Source organism: Glycine max, chromosome 1 (genome assembly GCF_000004515.6).
Source record: "Glycine max cultivar Williams 82 chromosome 1, Glycine_max_v4.0, whole genome shotgun sequence".
Lineage (NCBI taxonomy): Eukaryota > Viridiplantae > Streptophyta > Magnoliopsida > Fabales > Fabaceae > Glycine > Glycine max.
The window spans coordinates 41887840-41903828 of NC_016088.4; the positions used below are offsets into that span (position 1 = coordinate 41887840).

The 15989-nt window shown below is 34.9% G+C and overlaps 1 protein-coding gene and 1 pseudogene across 3 annotated transcripts; both read left to right on the forward strand.

Moving 5' to 3' along the window:
- Positions 1–601: 601 nt before the first annotated feature.
- On the forward strand, positions 602–4381 carry LOC100807456 (receptor-like protein 6; annotated as a pseudogene).
- Positions 4382–11049: 6668 nt separating this feature from the next.
- Positions 11050–14520, forward strand: FAD8-1 (omega-3 fatty acid desaturase). Of its 3 annotated transcripts, none has more exons than XM_041014554.1 (9): positions 11050–11153; positions 11645–12243; positions 12392–12481; positions 12610–12676; positions 12785–12877; positions 12981–13166; positions 13261–13341; positions 13723–13860; positions 13960–14456. In XM_041014554.1, the coding sequence occupies exons 2-9, from the start codon at positions 11726–11728 to the stop codon at positions 14143–14145; spliced, it is 1359 nt and encodes a 452-aa protein (XP_040870488.1). In that variant the 5' UTR covers positions 11050–11153; positions 11645–11725; the 3' UTR covers positions 14146–14456. The 3 variants fall into 3 exon arrangements, with proteins under 3 accessions (XP_040870488.1, XP_006572790.1, NP_001238609.1); XM_006572727.4 differs by having other exon boundaries at positions 11132–11553; NM_001251680.2 differs by having other exon boundaries at positions 11147–12243; positions 13960–14520.
- The last annotated feature ends 1469 nt before the right edge of the window (positions 14521–15989 follow it).

Here is a 15989-nt window from a genome sequence, read left to right on the forward strand (position 1 = left end):
TTCGTGTAATAATTGTGAACTGTTATGTTTTATTAACTTTTAGATACTTTAAAACCAATTCCACTTTTCCATTAAAAAAAAAACAATTCCATTTAGTACATAATTCTTAAACAGATAATTAATATTCTCTCTGTTCCAAAATATATGGAATTTGAGATTTTTGAACAAATATTAAGAAATAAAATTAATTTGTTAAATTTTAAATAAAACATTAGGTAATTTTTTATAAACGCTTTAATTTTTTAATTAATGACTTATTTATTCTTTTTATATGTACAACTGATACTAAGTATTTTTGAGGGTAGTCTTGGAAAAAAGTATTTAATGTACAGTTAATTTTGTAAAATAATTTATATTTTAAAGTCCCATAACAGATACTAAGTATTTATTGAGGGTAGTCTTGGAAAAAAGTATTTAATGTACAGTTAATTTTGTAAAATAATTTATATTTTAAAGTCCCATAACATAGTCATTAGTATTTTTCTCTATTCCTGCTGATGCTGTGTGCCATTAGCAAAAGATTTGAAGGGTGTGCAGACTGCAGCATGCCTATAAATAGCCAACCGATTAGCAATTGTAAGAGCACTTCCAAAGATCAAAACAAATGCTTTCCCATCCAACCATTCAGCCCCGTGTCAAATAAAGCCTTCAACTTTCCAACTGAAACAAAACCACCCCTCCAATTTGGATACATCTGCGTCTGCTGGTGAAAGCAACCGTTGAACGAAGAGTTTTCCATAGTTGTAAGTTTTTAATCTTTTGTTTCTGAGTACTACCATTTTTAATTATTCCAGTTTTCCTACACTTTAAACTTCTACTTGAAATCGCAGTTGTCACCCATAATCATCATCTACAATGAAAATGGAGCTTGTGGCATCACTTCTGGTGATGTCATTCTATTGGTTGTGCCTTGGTAACCACATTATTGTGGTTTCTGGTCTCTGCCTTGGTGATCAGAAGTCTTTGCTGCTGCAATTTAAGAACAACCTCACATTCACAAACATGGCAGACAGAAATAGCAGCAGGCTGAAGTCTTGGAATGCAAGTGATGATTGTTGCAGGTGGATGGGAGTAACCTGTGACAATGAGGGACATGTTACTGCTCTTGACCTCAGTAGAGAATCAATCTCTGGTGGATTTGGCAATTCAAGTGTTCTTTTCAATCTCCAACATCTCCAGAGTCTAAATTTGGCTTCAAATAACTTCAATTCTGTCATTCCTTCTGGATTCAACAACTTGGACAAGTTAACTTATCTGAATTTGTCATATGCTGGCTTTGTGGGTCAGATTCCAATAGAGATTTTTCAGCTGACAAGGTTGATTACTCTTCATATCTCTTCTTTTTTCCAACACCTGAAACTTGAGGACCCAAATCTACAAAGCCTTGTCCAAAATCTCACCAGTATCAGGCAACTGTATCTGGATGGTGTAAGTATATCAGCTCCAGGTTATGAATGGTGCAGCGCTAATTTATTCAGATAACAACCAATGTATATTGATGTTCTCCTTGCAATCTCTTAGGACCCCTAGATCCTTCCCTGGCAAGACTTGAGAGCCTATCAGTCATTGCTCTTGATGAGAACGATTTATCATCCCCGGTGCCAGAAACATTTGCCCATTTCAAAAGTCTCACCATGCTAAGGCTTTCTAAGTGCAAGTTAACTGGAATATTTCCACAGAAGGTCTTTAACATCGGAACATTGTCCCTTATTGACATATCTTCAAACAACAATCTCCATGGTTTCTTTCCTGACTTTCCATTGAGGGGATCTCTCCAGACCTTAAGAGTAAGTAAAACAAACTTCACTCGATCAATTCCACCCTCTATTGGTAACATGAGGAATTTATCCGAATTGGATCTTTCTCATTGTGGTTTTAGTGGAAAAATTCCCAATTCACTGTCAAACCTACCAAAACTCAGTTACCTGGATATGTCACATAACAGCTTCACTGGTCCAATGACATCCTTTGTTATGGTAAAAAAACTTACCCGTTTAGATCTTTCTCATAATGATTTAAGTGGTATACTCCCATCATCTTACTTTGAAGGACTGCAAAATCCTGTCCATATTGACTTGAGTAATAATTCTTTCACTGGGAGGACTCCTTCAATCCTTTTTACACTCCCATCACTGCAAAACCTTTGGCTTTCAGACAACTTGTTTACTCAATTGGAGGAATTCATGAATGTTACATCCTCTAGATTAGTTACCCTCTATATGAGTAACAATAATCTATCTGGGACGATTCCTTCATCCCTTTTTGCACTCCCACTGCTGCAAGAGATTCGGCTTTCCCACAATCATCTTAGTCAGTTAGATGAATTCATAAATGTGTCTTCTTCTATATTAGACACCCTTGATTTGAGTAGCAATAATCTGTCAGGGCCTTTTCCAACATCTATCTTCCAGATTAGTACACTCTCTGTCCTCCGACTTTCTTCAAACAAGTTCAATGGGTTGGTGCATCTGAATAAGCTTAAAAGCTTAACTGAACTAGAGCTTTCATACAACAACTTGTCAGTAAATGTGAATTTTACAAATGTTGGCCCTTCTTCCTTTCCCAGCATTAGCTATCTAAACATGGCATCTTGTAACTTGAAAACATTCCCTGGTTTCTTGAGAAACTTGTCCACATTAATGCATCTAGATCTTTCAAATAATCAGATTCAAGGAATAGTGCCCAACTGGATTTGGAAACTACCTGATCTTTATGATCTTAATATTTCCTACAATTTGTTGACTAAGTTGGAAGGCCCTTTTCAGAATCTTACTTCTAACTTGGATTACCTTGACCTTCATTACAATAAACTTGAAGGGCCAATACCTGTTTTTCCTAAAGATGCAATGTTCTTGGATTTATCAAGCAACAATTTTAGCTCTCTTATACCACGAGATATCGGTAATTACCTTTCTCAGACATATTTTCTCTCTCTTTCAAACAATTCTTTGCACGGCAGTATCCCTGAGTCCATCTGCAATGCTTCATCACTTCAAATGCTTGATCTTTCCATTAATAACATTGCTGGAACAATTCCCCCCTGTTTAATGATAATGAGTGAAACTCTTCAAGTATTAAATCTCAAGAACAACAATCTCTCAGGCTCTATTCCGGATACAGTTCCAGCTTCCTGTATTTTGTGGTCTTTAAATCTTCATGGAAATCTATTAGATGGCCCAATTCCAAACTCTCTTGCTTATTGCTCAATGTTAGAGGTATTGGACGTTGGATCAAATCAAATCAGTGGGGGCTTTCCATGCATTTTAAAGGAAATATCCACCCTTCGAATCCTTGTTTTGCGAAATAACAAATTTAAGGGTTCCCTAAGATGTTCTGAATCTAATAAGACTTGGGAAATGCTTCAAATTGTGGACATCGCTTTCAATAATTTTAGTGGCAAACTGCCGGGAAAATATTTTGCAACCTGGAAAAGAAATTTAAGTTTGCTTGAGAAATACGAAGGTGGATTAATGTTTATAAAGAAGTTGTTTTATGAATCCGAGGATAGCAGGGTATATTATGCAGATAGTCTAACACTTGCTTTCAAAGGTCGACAAGTGGAGTTTGTTAAAATTTATACAATCTTAACATCCATTGATGCCTCATCCAACCATTTTGAAGGACCTATACCAAAGGACCTAATGGATTTTGAAGAACTCAGAGTCCTCAATTTGTCAAACAACGCTTTGTCTTGTGAAATCCCTTCCTTAATGGGTAACTTGAGAAACTTGGAGTCCCTGGACCTTTCACAAAACTCCCTGAGTGGAGAAATTCCCATGCAGCTTACAACTTTGTACTTTCTTGCAGTTTTAAACCTCTCCTTCAATCATTTGGTGGGAAAGATCCCAACAGGTGCACAATTTATTCTATTTGATAATGATTCCTATGAAGGTAATGAGGGGCTATACGGTTGTCCATTGTCTAAAAATGCAGATGATGAAGAGCCAGAGACAAGGCTATACGGTTCTCCATTGTCTAACAATGCAGATGATGAAGAGGCAGAGCCAAGGCTAGCTTATACAATTGATTGGAATTTGAATAGTGTCGGATTTGGATTGGTTTTTGGTCATGGAATTGTTTTTGGTCCTCTCTTGGTTTGGAAGCAATGGAGCGTATGGTATTGGCAACTCGTGCACAAAGTTCTTTGTAGAATATTTGCACAAATGTATCTTGAATATGTAACGGGAGGAGGACATACGTACACAACTTTAAGGTGGGGGCATTAGTGGTGATTAATGAAAAATAGTGATTAATAAAAAGTGTGCAAAAAAGTGAGGTTATGATGAGTCTTCTTTCTAAATGTTTCCTTTTCAAATTTGATAGTAGTTGTTTGGGTTTTATGTTGTAATGCCAAAACAATAAATTTCCAAAACATATGTATCGGAGCTATAAAAATATATTCTGTTACATTTTATAAAAGTATTATGATAAAGTATAGTTTTCTGTTCATAAACAACAGCTATTGAATCAATATAATTTAACGAGTAATTAAATCAGCAGTACTTGTAAAATGATCTATTTATATTACATAAAAACAAAAATTTAGACTGTAATGTTGACTTAGAGTTAACTAATTCTTTTTATGAATTGTTTTTCTATCATATAGAATTTGAAGCTCTGGCGAATCGCATCGTGGGTCTCCCTACCCTTTTTTCTCCTTAGCTGTTTCATATCGAGCCTCTCATCGGACATACGTCGCGAGGTTGCTTGCCTTGCAACCTTTGTCCTTGATCCAAGTGGTAGCTCTAGCTCAACTTCAGGAGGATAAAATTAACGACGACCGCCACTCTTCTCGTCCTCGTCCTCGTCCTCGTCCACCTCCACTACCTCTACCAATTTCCATCGTTACCCTCTTCCTTCACCATCCCTTCCTCCCCTTTTGTCGGCCCCACCAAGAACCACTTACCAATGCCTTACCCAAGCGGAGATGGCCTCTCGCTGCGAACGCGGCCTATGCCACAACTGCGATGAGCGTTACGGTCCTAACCACTGTTGTCGTGCCAAAATCTTCCTCCTCGTTGCTTTCGAGGATGATAAGCCCTTGAACTCAGACCCTCCTGCTTCTTCATGCCTTGTTTGACCACCCTGTATCAGTGACAATGCGCATCATGGGAAATATCAAGGGTCACGAGGTTGTCATCCTCGTTGATGGTGGGAGTACACACAACTTTTTACACGACCGCCTAGCCTATTTCCTTTACCTTGCTACCCAACTTATTCCTTGACTGGCCGTATTGGTTGACAACGACACCGAGATAGCTTGTGACAAGGTGTGCCATGACGTTGCTATTTTGATTCAGGGCCACGAATTTAACCTAGACTTATACGTCATGGCATTAGGTGGCACGAATTTAGTTCAAGGTGTGGCTTGGCTTAAACTCTTAGGCCCATTCACCACAGACTATTCACTCCTCACAATGAGTTTTGTATACCATAGACAGCCTATCACTATCCAGGACGACATCAACTCAGGTCCATCTGAGATCACTCCTGGACAGGTTAAGCGCCTCATGTCCACACAACGAGTCGCGACCCTATTCCAGTTACTTCCGACAACCCCATTATTCCACCACCATTACGTTGCCTCCTTGCCAAATACTCCCACATGTTCCAGACACCTACCCATCTACCTCCATCTCATCCTACAGACCATACCATTCACCTTGAACCAAATTCAAAACTCATCAATGTCCACCATACCATTACCTTTACTACCAGAAGCAGGAAATCAAACGACAAGTTGACGATATGCTCCGACATTAGCTCATTCGCCTGAGTCGCAGTCCCTATTCTTCTCCGGTACTGTTAGTTGTTGGATCGAGTGGTCTCAGAATAATTAAGAAGGGGGGTTGAATTAATTATTCCTAAACCTTTACTAATTAAAAAATTTACTCTTCTAAGGCTTTTACTTATGTTGTTAAGAGAATAAGGAGTAGAAGAGAAACTTAACAGAAAGTAAAAGCGAAAATTAAATGCATAGCGGAAATTAAAAGAGTAGGGAAGAAGGAGACAAACACACAAGAGTTTTTATACTGGTTCGGCAACAACCCGTGCCTACATCCAGTCCCCAAGCGACCTGCGGTCCTTGAGATTTCTTTCAACCTTGTAAAAATCCTTTTACAAGCAAAGATCCACAAGGGATGTACCCTCCCTTGTTCTCTTTGAAACCCTAATGGATGTACCCTCCACTAGAACTGATCCACAAGAGATGTATCCTCTCTTGTTCTCAGTCAAACCTAAATAGATGTATCCTCTACTTGTACCACAAAGGTTGTACCTTCCTATGTGTTAAGACAAAGATCTCAGGCGGTTAAACCTTTGATACTTTGTGAATGGGGATACAAAAGAATTCTCAGGCGATTAGTCCTTTGAACACTTTTGTATAAGGGAATGAGAAGAATCAAAAGAATTTTCAAACTGTGTCGTTTTGAATTCTTTGACAAGGGAGAAAGGAGACACAAAAAAATTCAGGCGATTAGTCCTTCGTTCTTTTGGAAAAGGGAGAAGAGAGACACAAAAAGAATTCAGGCGGTTAGTCCTTGGCGAATTCTTTTTGGCAAAGGGAGAAGGGAATGAAAAAGATGAATAACACAAGTTTTCAAGGTTTAGAAAACCAGAAAACTTTGTAAAGCTTTTGGTAAAAGGAAGAAGAAGAAGAAGTTCAAAGAGACTCAGAAATCAATGTGGAAAACTTGCTTGTGTAAAGAATGAATTGGAAAAGATTGATTGATAGAATGAATGAATAAAAATGAAAAACAAAGCCTTGCTTTTATAGACTCTTCATGTCTGGTCAAGAAGACCATTTAGAAGAGTTATAACTTTTAGAAAAACTTAAAACCAATTTGAAAAAGTCAAAAACCTTTTGAAGAGTTACATCTTTTGATTTATTCAGAAACAATCACTGGTAATCGATTACACAAGGCTTTTATGTGAAAGGATGTGACTCTTCACATTTGAATTTGAATTTCAACGTTCAAAGGCACTGGTAATCGATTACCAAAACATTGTAATCGATTACAACTTTTTGAAATTAATTGGAACATTGTAAATTCAGTTTGAAAACTTTTTCAAATCCATTTTGCTACTGGTAATCGATTACAATAATCTGGTAATTGATTACCAGAGAGTAAAAACTCTTTGGTAAACATGTTTTGAGAAAAATCCATGTGCTACTCAGTTTTTGAAAAAACCTTTTCATACTTATCTTGATTAAGCTTTTTCTTGATTCTTGAATAGCCTTTTCTTGATTCTTGAATCTTGAGTCTTGAGTCTTGAACCTTGATCTCTTGAATCTTGATTCTTGATTCTTGAATTCAACTTTCCTCTTGAATCTTGAAGTGTTCTTGATTCTATCTTGAACATCTTGAACTCATTCTTTGATTGACCTTTGAGCTTTTTGTCATCACCTTTGTCATCATCTTTTGTTATCATCTTTGTTATCATCAAAACATCTTTGAATCACTCTTGATTCATCATGAAGCTTTGCTTCTACATTAGTGAAAAAGAAGGATGGAACATGGAGGTTCTGCGTGGATTACCGTGCTCTGAATAATATAATCATTAAGGATCACTTTCCTCTACCAACCATTGATGAACTTCTTGACGATCTAGGCCATTCCTCTTGGTTTTCGAAGATGGACTTGGCCCAAGGTTTCCACCAAATTTGCATGGTAGAGCACGATATCCTTAAAATAGCTTTCCGTACTCATCAGGGTCACTACGAGTACGTCGTTATGCCCTTCGGCCTATGCAATGCACCCTCCACATTTCATGCTACCATGAACGCCCTGTTTCGACCATACATACGTAAATTTGTATTGATTTTCTTCAATGATATCTTGGTCTACAGTCGCGATCTCCAATCTCACCTCGGCCATCTTGACTGTGTCTTTCGAACTCTGCAATAGGGGGCCTTTCACCTGAAATCATCCAAATGCGTTTTCAGCCAGCGTCGCTTCAATTGAGACTACTTTTTTGGCATATATCAGCCTGGGTTTTTTTTTTTTTTTTTGCTGGCGTTGATAAGTTATTTTTCAGTAAATGTCGACTAGTGTTATTTTTGTATCAATGTCAAATGATGATATTTTTTAATTGAGGATCAATGTTTTTTGGATTTGTCATACTTTTTGCAAATTTAATGATTAAATTAAAAATTTTCATCTTTTAGAGATCAATCTATCACAGTCTCATACTTTTAAAGACCAAAATGAATATTATTTCTATAATTTTTTTCTTTATTTTTATATCAAAGTATCATACAACTCAGTGATATATTTATTTTACTCACCCCTATTTTAGTTTTCTCTGTTTTCATTTTATAACACAGACAAAATACATGACCATGATCAATAACATCTTAAAAAATTATGTCATTTTTCAAACAGTTTTGCTAACTAATATCAACGATTAAAAAAATAAAATTTTTATAAAATAATATTACTCTTAAATATAAACAAATATATCAATATTCCGGTAATTCAATTACTACCATTTGATTTATATCTAATAATGTTAGTTGGCATAAATCAATATTTAATTGATGATAAAAATATTAATTTAGATTAAAGGACAAAGTTCTTAAATTACATGGATGATCAATCAAATTATATCTTCTAGAAATTATCCAACTAGTTTGATTATTCAGGTTGGTGTAAAATAATCTCTTCTTAGGTTAACTAATCACATACACATGATTATTGTTAAGATTATCAAACTTGAAAGTTTACGTAGACTCATGAGAGTTCGATAGACTTAACTCGTAGATTCAACTCTTAAACTCGTAAGAGTCCACTTCATATAAAAATAATAAAAAAATATTTATAAATAACATACCAATTAAATATTTCAACAATATAATAAAACAAAATAATAAATAATAAATTTCACAATACTTAAATAATCAAGTCTAGTAATACATCACTACTAGATAATAACTTGCAGATGTTATAGTAGTAGTAGAGTATTCCCATCGAGAGTTTTATGTTATTATAGGTGAGAATTTTTCAATTTAGAAACAACACACTAAATGAAAATATGTTGAACACTAAAAAAAACACAAAACAATCCAAAATGACTTACGTTTTGATCTAATTATTTTTAACTTGCAGATTAATTGACTCGGTGGTAAACTCGAGAGTCTACCAAGTTCACTTAGAGTTTATCAAATCTACCTAGAGTCTACTTAAAAGAGTTTACACACGAGTTAATTTACAGAGAATAAGTGAATTCATAAACTTGTAAAAGTTAACAAGTTAATTCGAGAATTTGATAATCATAATTATTGCTATACAATTAATTAATTAGGTTTTAGAATGATCAATTCCAAATTAACAATAAAGAGCAAGAAAAAAGATTTAATTGAATGACATTGATAAATATATTAAAATAAAAAAGACACAAGAATACGACTACATCATAATCGTAGACCAAAAGGAATTAATAGCTCATGGTCATGATATAACTAAAAATCCTAAGAGAAGACATGAAAACAACAAAGAGGAAAAATCTTTACAAGAAATGACGGCGTTGTGATCTCCATGCTCCTTCTTACCCACAGACTTTCTCACAGTACTTTTATCACTTCAAAAACTCCAAAAACGTGTTTAGAGAAAAAAAAAAGAAGAGGGTTTCTCTTTATCCCACTATTTATAAGGTCCAATTTAAGTGACTACCAGCGTTGGCGGACCACGACGCGTGGTTAGGTGACCATGGCCTTGGTGAAAAGTTCGTAAAGTTTCCGGTTGGGTCGTGGTGAACGGAATACGGGCATCCTCAAAAAACTTTGTAAAAAATCACGTTGGTCATGGTCAGGACAGTAGGGGCATGGTGATGATAGTGTTGGTCAAAGTGTCAGAATCTTCATTTCAGTCAAAACACATGTAGTTTTTAACTCTTTCCACTCTTCAGCTTCGAAGTAGTTGCATCACACAATCTAACACCCAAACATGAGTTTTGTCAATAAAATGTATAAAAAATGCATGATTATGACTATAAAACTCATGTATAAACAAGGCCAAAAGCTAGTTTATCAATAATAAACCACAATCCAAATTTTAAAGTTGCTTTTATTAAGAGACAAGCTAACAGCGTAGCTCATGAGTTTTGTCAATAGAATATACCAAAAATGCATGATTATGGCTATAAAACTCATATAAATAGGGTCAAAAGCTAGCTTATGAATAATAATCCACAATCCAACTTTTAAAGTTGCTTTTATTATGAGACAAGCTAATAGCATAGCTCAGGAGTTTGCAAGGATAAGTTGATGTTATCCTAGTCTCTATACCATTAATCATGTTATTTCATGCATTGACAAGTTTGATTTTTAACAAAATGATGAGTATTTTTACGTAAAAAAAATGTGAATGAATATTTTTTACTTATATTTGAGTCCATAAGAAATATATTTCCTCCTATCTCAAATATAAGGAAAAAATATTTTTCTTAAATTTAAATATAATAAAATTTCAACTAATTTAACCTAATGTTATTATTTTTAAAATACACTTTATTTAATCGGGGTTTTTAGTTCCAATCATTCATTGTTATTCTTGATATCAAGTTTTAAGTTTGAGAAAAAATCAATTTTTAATTAAAATTGATACAATTAAATGTGATTAATTAATTTTTGTTAGCTAAAGTAAATTTTTCTTTTCGTATATTTAAAATCGGATGAAATATTAATTGATAGAATCTCACTGTATCCTTTGGTTAAAAAACTAAAAAGGATAAATATTTGATGTAAAAATCATATGAAAACTTAAAAAAATAATTAACAATGCATTTCAACACACTGATGAGGATTGACTATTTGATGTTATCAATACATTTATCATTACTGTAATTTTTAATAACCCTTTTAAATTTATTTGTTAACTACTACAGTACTACTTAGTACAATAAGTTATAAAATCACATCTAAAAACAGAGAATAAAATGTACACCACTAACAAACATGAATGAGCATTTCTCACACGTGATAAATTAGATGTCTCCATAGTCCTTACTCAACTACAGGGGAGCCACTCATGAAATTGGGTTAGTTATAGTGATGCATCATCAACCAATGGGGTTCCACCAAAAGCAAAGGCAATAGAATAGGAGTCTCCACTTCAAGTTGCACCAAAAAAACAAGGTCAAACCCAAAAGGAAAGGTAGGGAGCAGTGAATTTCCATTCCATCAAGGGATGGGAACCCAACACAAGAACGAGGAATTTAAAAGTGAACACTACAGAAAAAAAAAATGTCCTAATTGCTCTACACCCTCTTATATATAAAGATGGTGATTTTAATCTCTAGGCCACAAAAATGAACCAGATTTGAGAACATCCCTTGTATTGAAGAACACCCTCTTTGGATACCCTTTTGTTAAAGCCAAGACTTTTCTCAGATTTGAGAAGAAGAAGAAGGTGGGGGAGGAGATAGTAATAGGGAAAACATAAGAGAGAGAAAAATAAAGCACAAACGTGAGGCCGTTGTTGAAACACACAAGTTGTGTTCCTGTTGTGAATATCTTAAATTTCTCAACTTGTGTTTGTTTGTCGTCCTATAATTGTAGGTTCAGTTGCATCCTTATATTTTGGTTCACATATTCTCTGTCTCTCTGTCTCTCCTCTGTCCTATAACTTTACCTTTCTATCCTCAGGAACCATGAAGTAGTAGTGAAGAACTAATCAGCCACAAATCCAAACGACCCCTTTGGCCTAAAGCTCCCTCCTTTTCTCCAATGGCAACATGGGTTTTATCAGAATGTGGCTTAAGGTCTCTTCCACCAGTGTTTCCCAGGCCAACAAGACCCATTTCGTGCCAAAAGCCTTCAAAGTTTAGATTTTTAAGCATAAACAAGGGGGTGGCAGATCTGAATCTCCAACCAAGAGGGTTCACATGTTATAACTTTAGGGAGAGAAAGTGGGAATCGGGAGTGAGTGCTCCACTGAAGGTTGCCACCACTGAGGGAGAGGAAGAAGAGGGAATCAATGGGGCTAATGGGGTTGTTGAGGAAGTACCAGAATTTGACCCTAGTGCACCACCACCCTTCAAATTGGCAGATATTAGAGCTTCCATTCCTAAACACTGTTGGGTGAAGGACCCTTGGAAGTCCATGAGTTATGTTGTTAGAGATGTCATTGTGGTTTTTGGGTTGGCTGTTGCTGCAGCTTATCTCAACAATTGGGTTGTTTGGCCTCTCTATTGGGCTGCTCAGGGAACCATGTTCTGGGCCCTCTTTGTTCTTGGACATGATTGGTAATAGTCAATTTCATATTGATTACTCCATCTTTTTTACTAATGTAGATCTAGATTCAATTGTATAGATTGGCTTTTTGGGGTGGTAAAGTTGGATTTCAAAAGTTTGTTATGATGATAACCATGGTTGGTGTTTTGGATGTTTCAGTGGTCATGGAAGCTTTTCAAACAATCCTAAGCTGAACAGTGTTGCTGGCCACTTGCTGCATTCTTCAATTCTAGTACCATATCATGGATGGTAAGCTTAATGCTCCTGCATGAATTGTTGTTCTTCTTGGCCCCTTTTTGTTTTGTGTTCTTTGCTTATCATAACAGGCATTATTTCTAGCCTATGCTTTGAAACTGATAGTTTCATGAATTGTGCAGGAGAATTAGTCATAGAACACATCATCAAAACCATGGCCATGTTGAAAACGATGAATCTTGGCACCCGGTGAGTTGATTTTCTTTGTTCTGTTTCTTGTGGAAAATCTGCTTTTGTCTCCAACATTTTGTATCTATCAAGGGGTCTAATTCAAAATGTTTAATGTGAATCTTGCAGTTGCCGGAGAAAATTTTCAAGAGCTTGGATAATGTAACACGTATTTTAAGATTTACATTACCTTTTCCATTGCTTGCATATCCTATCTACCTGGTAAGTTGTAGTAACTAAAGGTTTTACCAAAACTTTTGAACATTTATTATTAGTGGTTATGGTGTGGGAACTGACCTTTGTTATTATGTTCTTTTCAATTCAGTGGAGCAGGAGTCCCGGGAAGACTGGTTCTCACTTTAATCCTGACAGTGACTTGTTTGTTCCCAGTGAGAGAAAAGATGTTATTACCTCAACAGTTTGTTGGACAGCTATGGCTGCTTTGCTTGTTGGTTTGGGATTTGTGATGGGTCCTGTTCAATTGCTTAAGCTTTATGGCATTCCCTATGTGGTAAATTCCACCTCTTTTGATTAGACACTTAATTAGTAATGAGTCTTTCTTTTAGAATCACAATCAAGTCCTAATTTGACTTTTGTAATTGAAGATTTTTGTTATGTGGTTGGATTTGGTGACTTATTTGCATCACCATGGCCATGAAGACAAGTTACCTTGGTATCGTGGAGAGGTATTATTTCTTTCCTTTTGTGTTTCTTTTCCAAGAAAATGTTGTTTAACTTGGTCTTTCCACCTTTTGAATTACTCGTTAGGTATTTTTCATGTTGTTATACAATTATAATTGAAGTTTCGCCTCAATAGTTCGTGTTAAAATGTTTTCATTAAAGGTCAACAAAAGTTTCCGAGGTAAAACTCCAATTGATTGGAGAACAGCACTAAAAGCACAGAAGAAACTGTGTCTAAGTTTTGTCCTTAGATTAATTAAAAAGCTGTGGTTAAATTTAATTTTTTCAGCAAGCTTCTCTATCTCCAATGCTTGTGATGACTTGGAATTAGAAGTTATCAAAATTCAATTTTTTCTTCATAGCTTTATTCTTATTCATGTGGATAGGAATGGAGCTACCTTAGGGGTGGCCTTACAACTATTGATCGTGACTATGGATGGATCAACAACATTCACCATGACATTGGAACCCATGTCATTCATCACCTCTTTCCTCAAATACCACACTATCACTTAATAGAAGCAGTGAGTTCCCCTCTGCACTTCTTTTGAATTTGATTAATAAAAAGATTAATAATTTTGATTAATTTCATAAATTTGAATTTGTCTTTGCTCCACTTGTAGACTGAGGCAGCTAAGCCGGTTCTTGGCCTATACTACCGGGAGCCAAAGAAGTCTAGTCCTCTTCCAATTTACCTTATTGGAGAATTGTTAAGAAGCATGAAGAAAGACCATTTTGTCAGTAACACTGGTGATATTGTGTACTATCAAACAGACCCTACACTTAGTAGCTCTTCCACATCACAGTAAATCATCCATTTTTTCCTCTTGAATACAAGAGAGGCCTCAGAATTATGCTGCATATGACAATATCTGAACCTTGAAGATTGTGTACTCTCATTGAGTCCTACTAGTTGAATTGCTCAAGTAGGAATGAATGCATGACAAATTTGATTGTAATTGCATGCATTTTAAAGCATGATCAGGGTATATATGTAATGTGTTCTCGTTGAAGAACAAGGAATCTGTAAATTGCTCATTCTTGATGAAGGATTTAGTTACAATTTTTTTCTCAAACTCAAACACCAATATTGAATACAATTGTAGCAAGTAGCAACTGATGTCATTTTCTTCTGCTTATCACTTTCCGTATTCATCTTGAATTAGTGGTTGCTGATATTTCTTGAGATATTGTGTCACTTTAAGTAATCTTATCGTGCACTTTATTTAAGGTTGTTTGTGTTTTTGTCCAATTATGCAAGGTTGCAAAATATGGTGTTTCTATCAATGGGTAATTAATTCCATTTTTTTAGTCAGGTTTTGAGTCTGAGTATTGTATATGAAAAAAAAAGAAAAAATTGAAACCGAGAGTTAGGGTGTATTTGGTTTATATTTTAAAAAACTGACTAGTGTTTAAAATGCAATTAAACAAAGTTATTCAGACCGTTGGTAGAGGCTGGTGTAAGAGAAAGCAGAATGTGAAATTGAGAAAGAAATTGAACTGCAGGAAAACAGAAAAAATGAGAAAATATTTCCTAACTATTTTGGTTTTTAACTAGTTTCTAAAACATTTATTTTGAAAATAGTTTCAAAATTTGATAGATAGGAAACATTTCAACACCAAAAAAGTAGATTTAAAAGGAGAAATTAATTACAAGTAGTGTGAAATTGTTTTAAAAAGAATCAAACAAGCTCTTCAGCAAACAAAAAAAACAAGCTCTTTGTGTCTGCATAAAATTCTAACACAAAAGATAATTGTTTTAATTAAATAAATAAAAAAATATAACTCAAACAAATTTGAACCGTTAGATTATGACTGCAAAACCTTGATGTTACTTATCAATTGCAGGGAATCCCGGTCCTAAATGTTTTTGATTGTAATATTACTTCTAAAGAAGGTATTCCAAAACAAAAGTACAGTTGGTCCAATTTAGAGCAGTCTCTCCAAATCCTAAATTATTGTCAATAATTTTAACCTTAAGTACATTTTTCACGTTTTGATGATTCAAAATGTGATATAGCCCATGGCCAAGCAACTCCAATGGTGGGTCTCTTCTTTGAAAGCTCAATCACTATCCATGTGTTGATTTTAGTTTGTAGTGCCCAATGGGCAACAAATACAGTAGTATATGGTTAAGAAAAAAAAAAATAGCACCATATTAAGCGAACACAAACTGATATAATATTCCAGTTTAATTAATGATCTTCAAGATATGAGTATGCAATTGTATTTATGCAATTGTATTAAATACTTAAAACAAAAATTTTACTGTTTATAATAATTTTATTTGATTTGAATATAATTATTTTTAGTGAAAAACATGTAATCTAGAAATAAAAAAGAAAAAGATGGCCACCCCACCATACGGAAGTTCACCAGTTATGACATGCTGGCGTGCAAGCTATGGGACCACAGCTTCAATGAACTCTAGGTATGGGACTGCAGGCTCATACATAGCCTTAAACGTAGTTGCGTTTCAAGCATTTGCACCTTTCATCATGTTCATCTCCAAGAGGTTATGTAGTTAGGGAAGCACCACACATACACTTTTAGTTTTTGAAAAAAATTAATTACTTTTCATGGAAACTTAAAGAATGAATAAATATGGTGTCAAAGAAAAAAATCCAGAATTTGATTGTATACACATAAATTA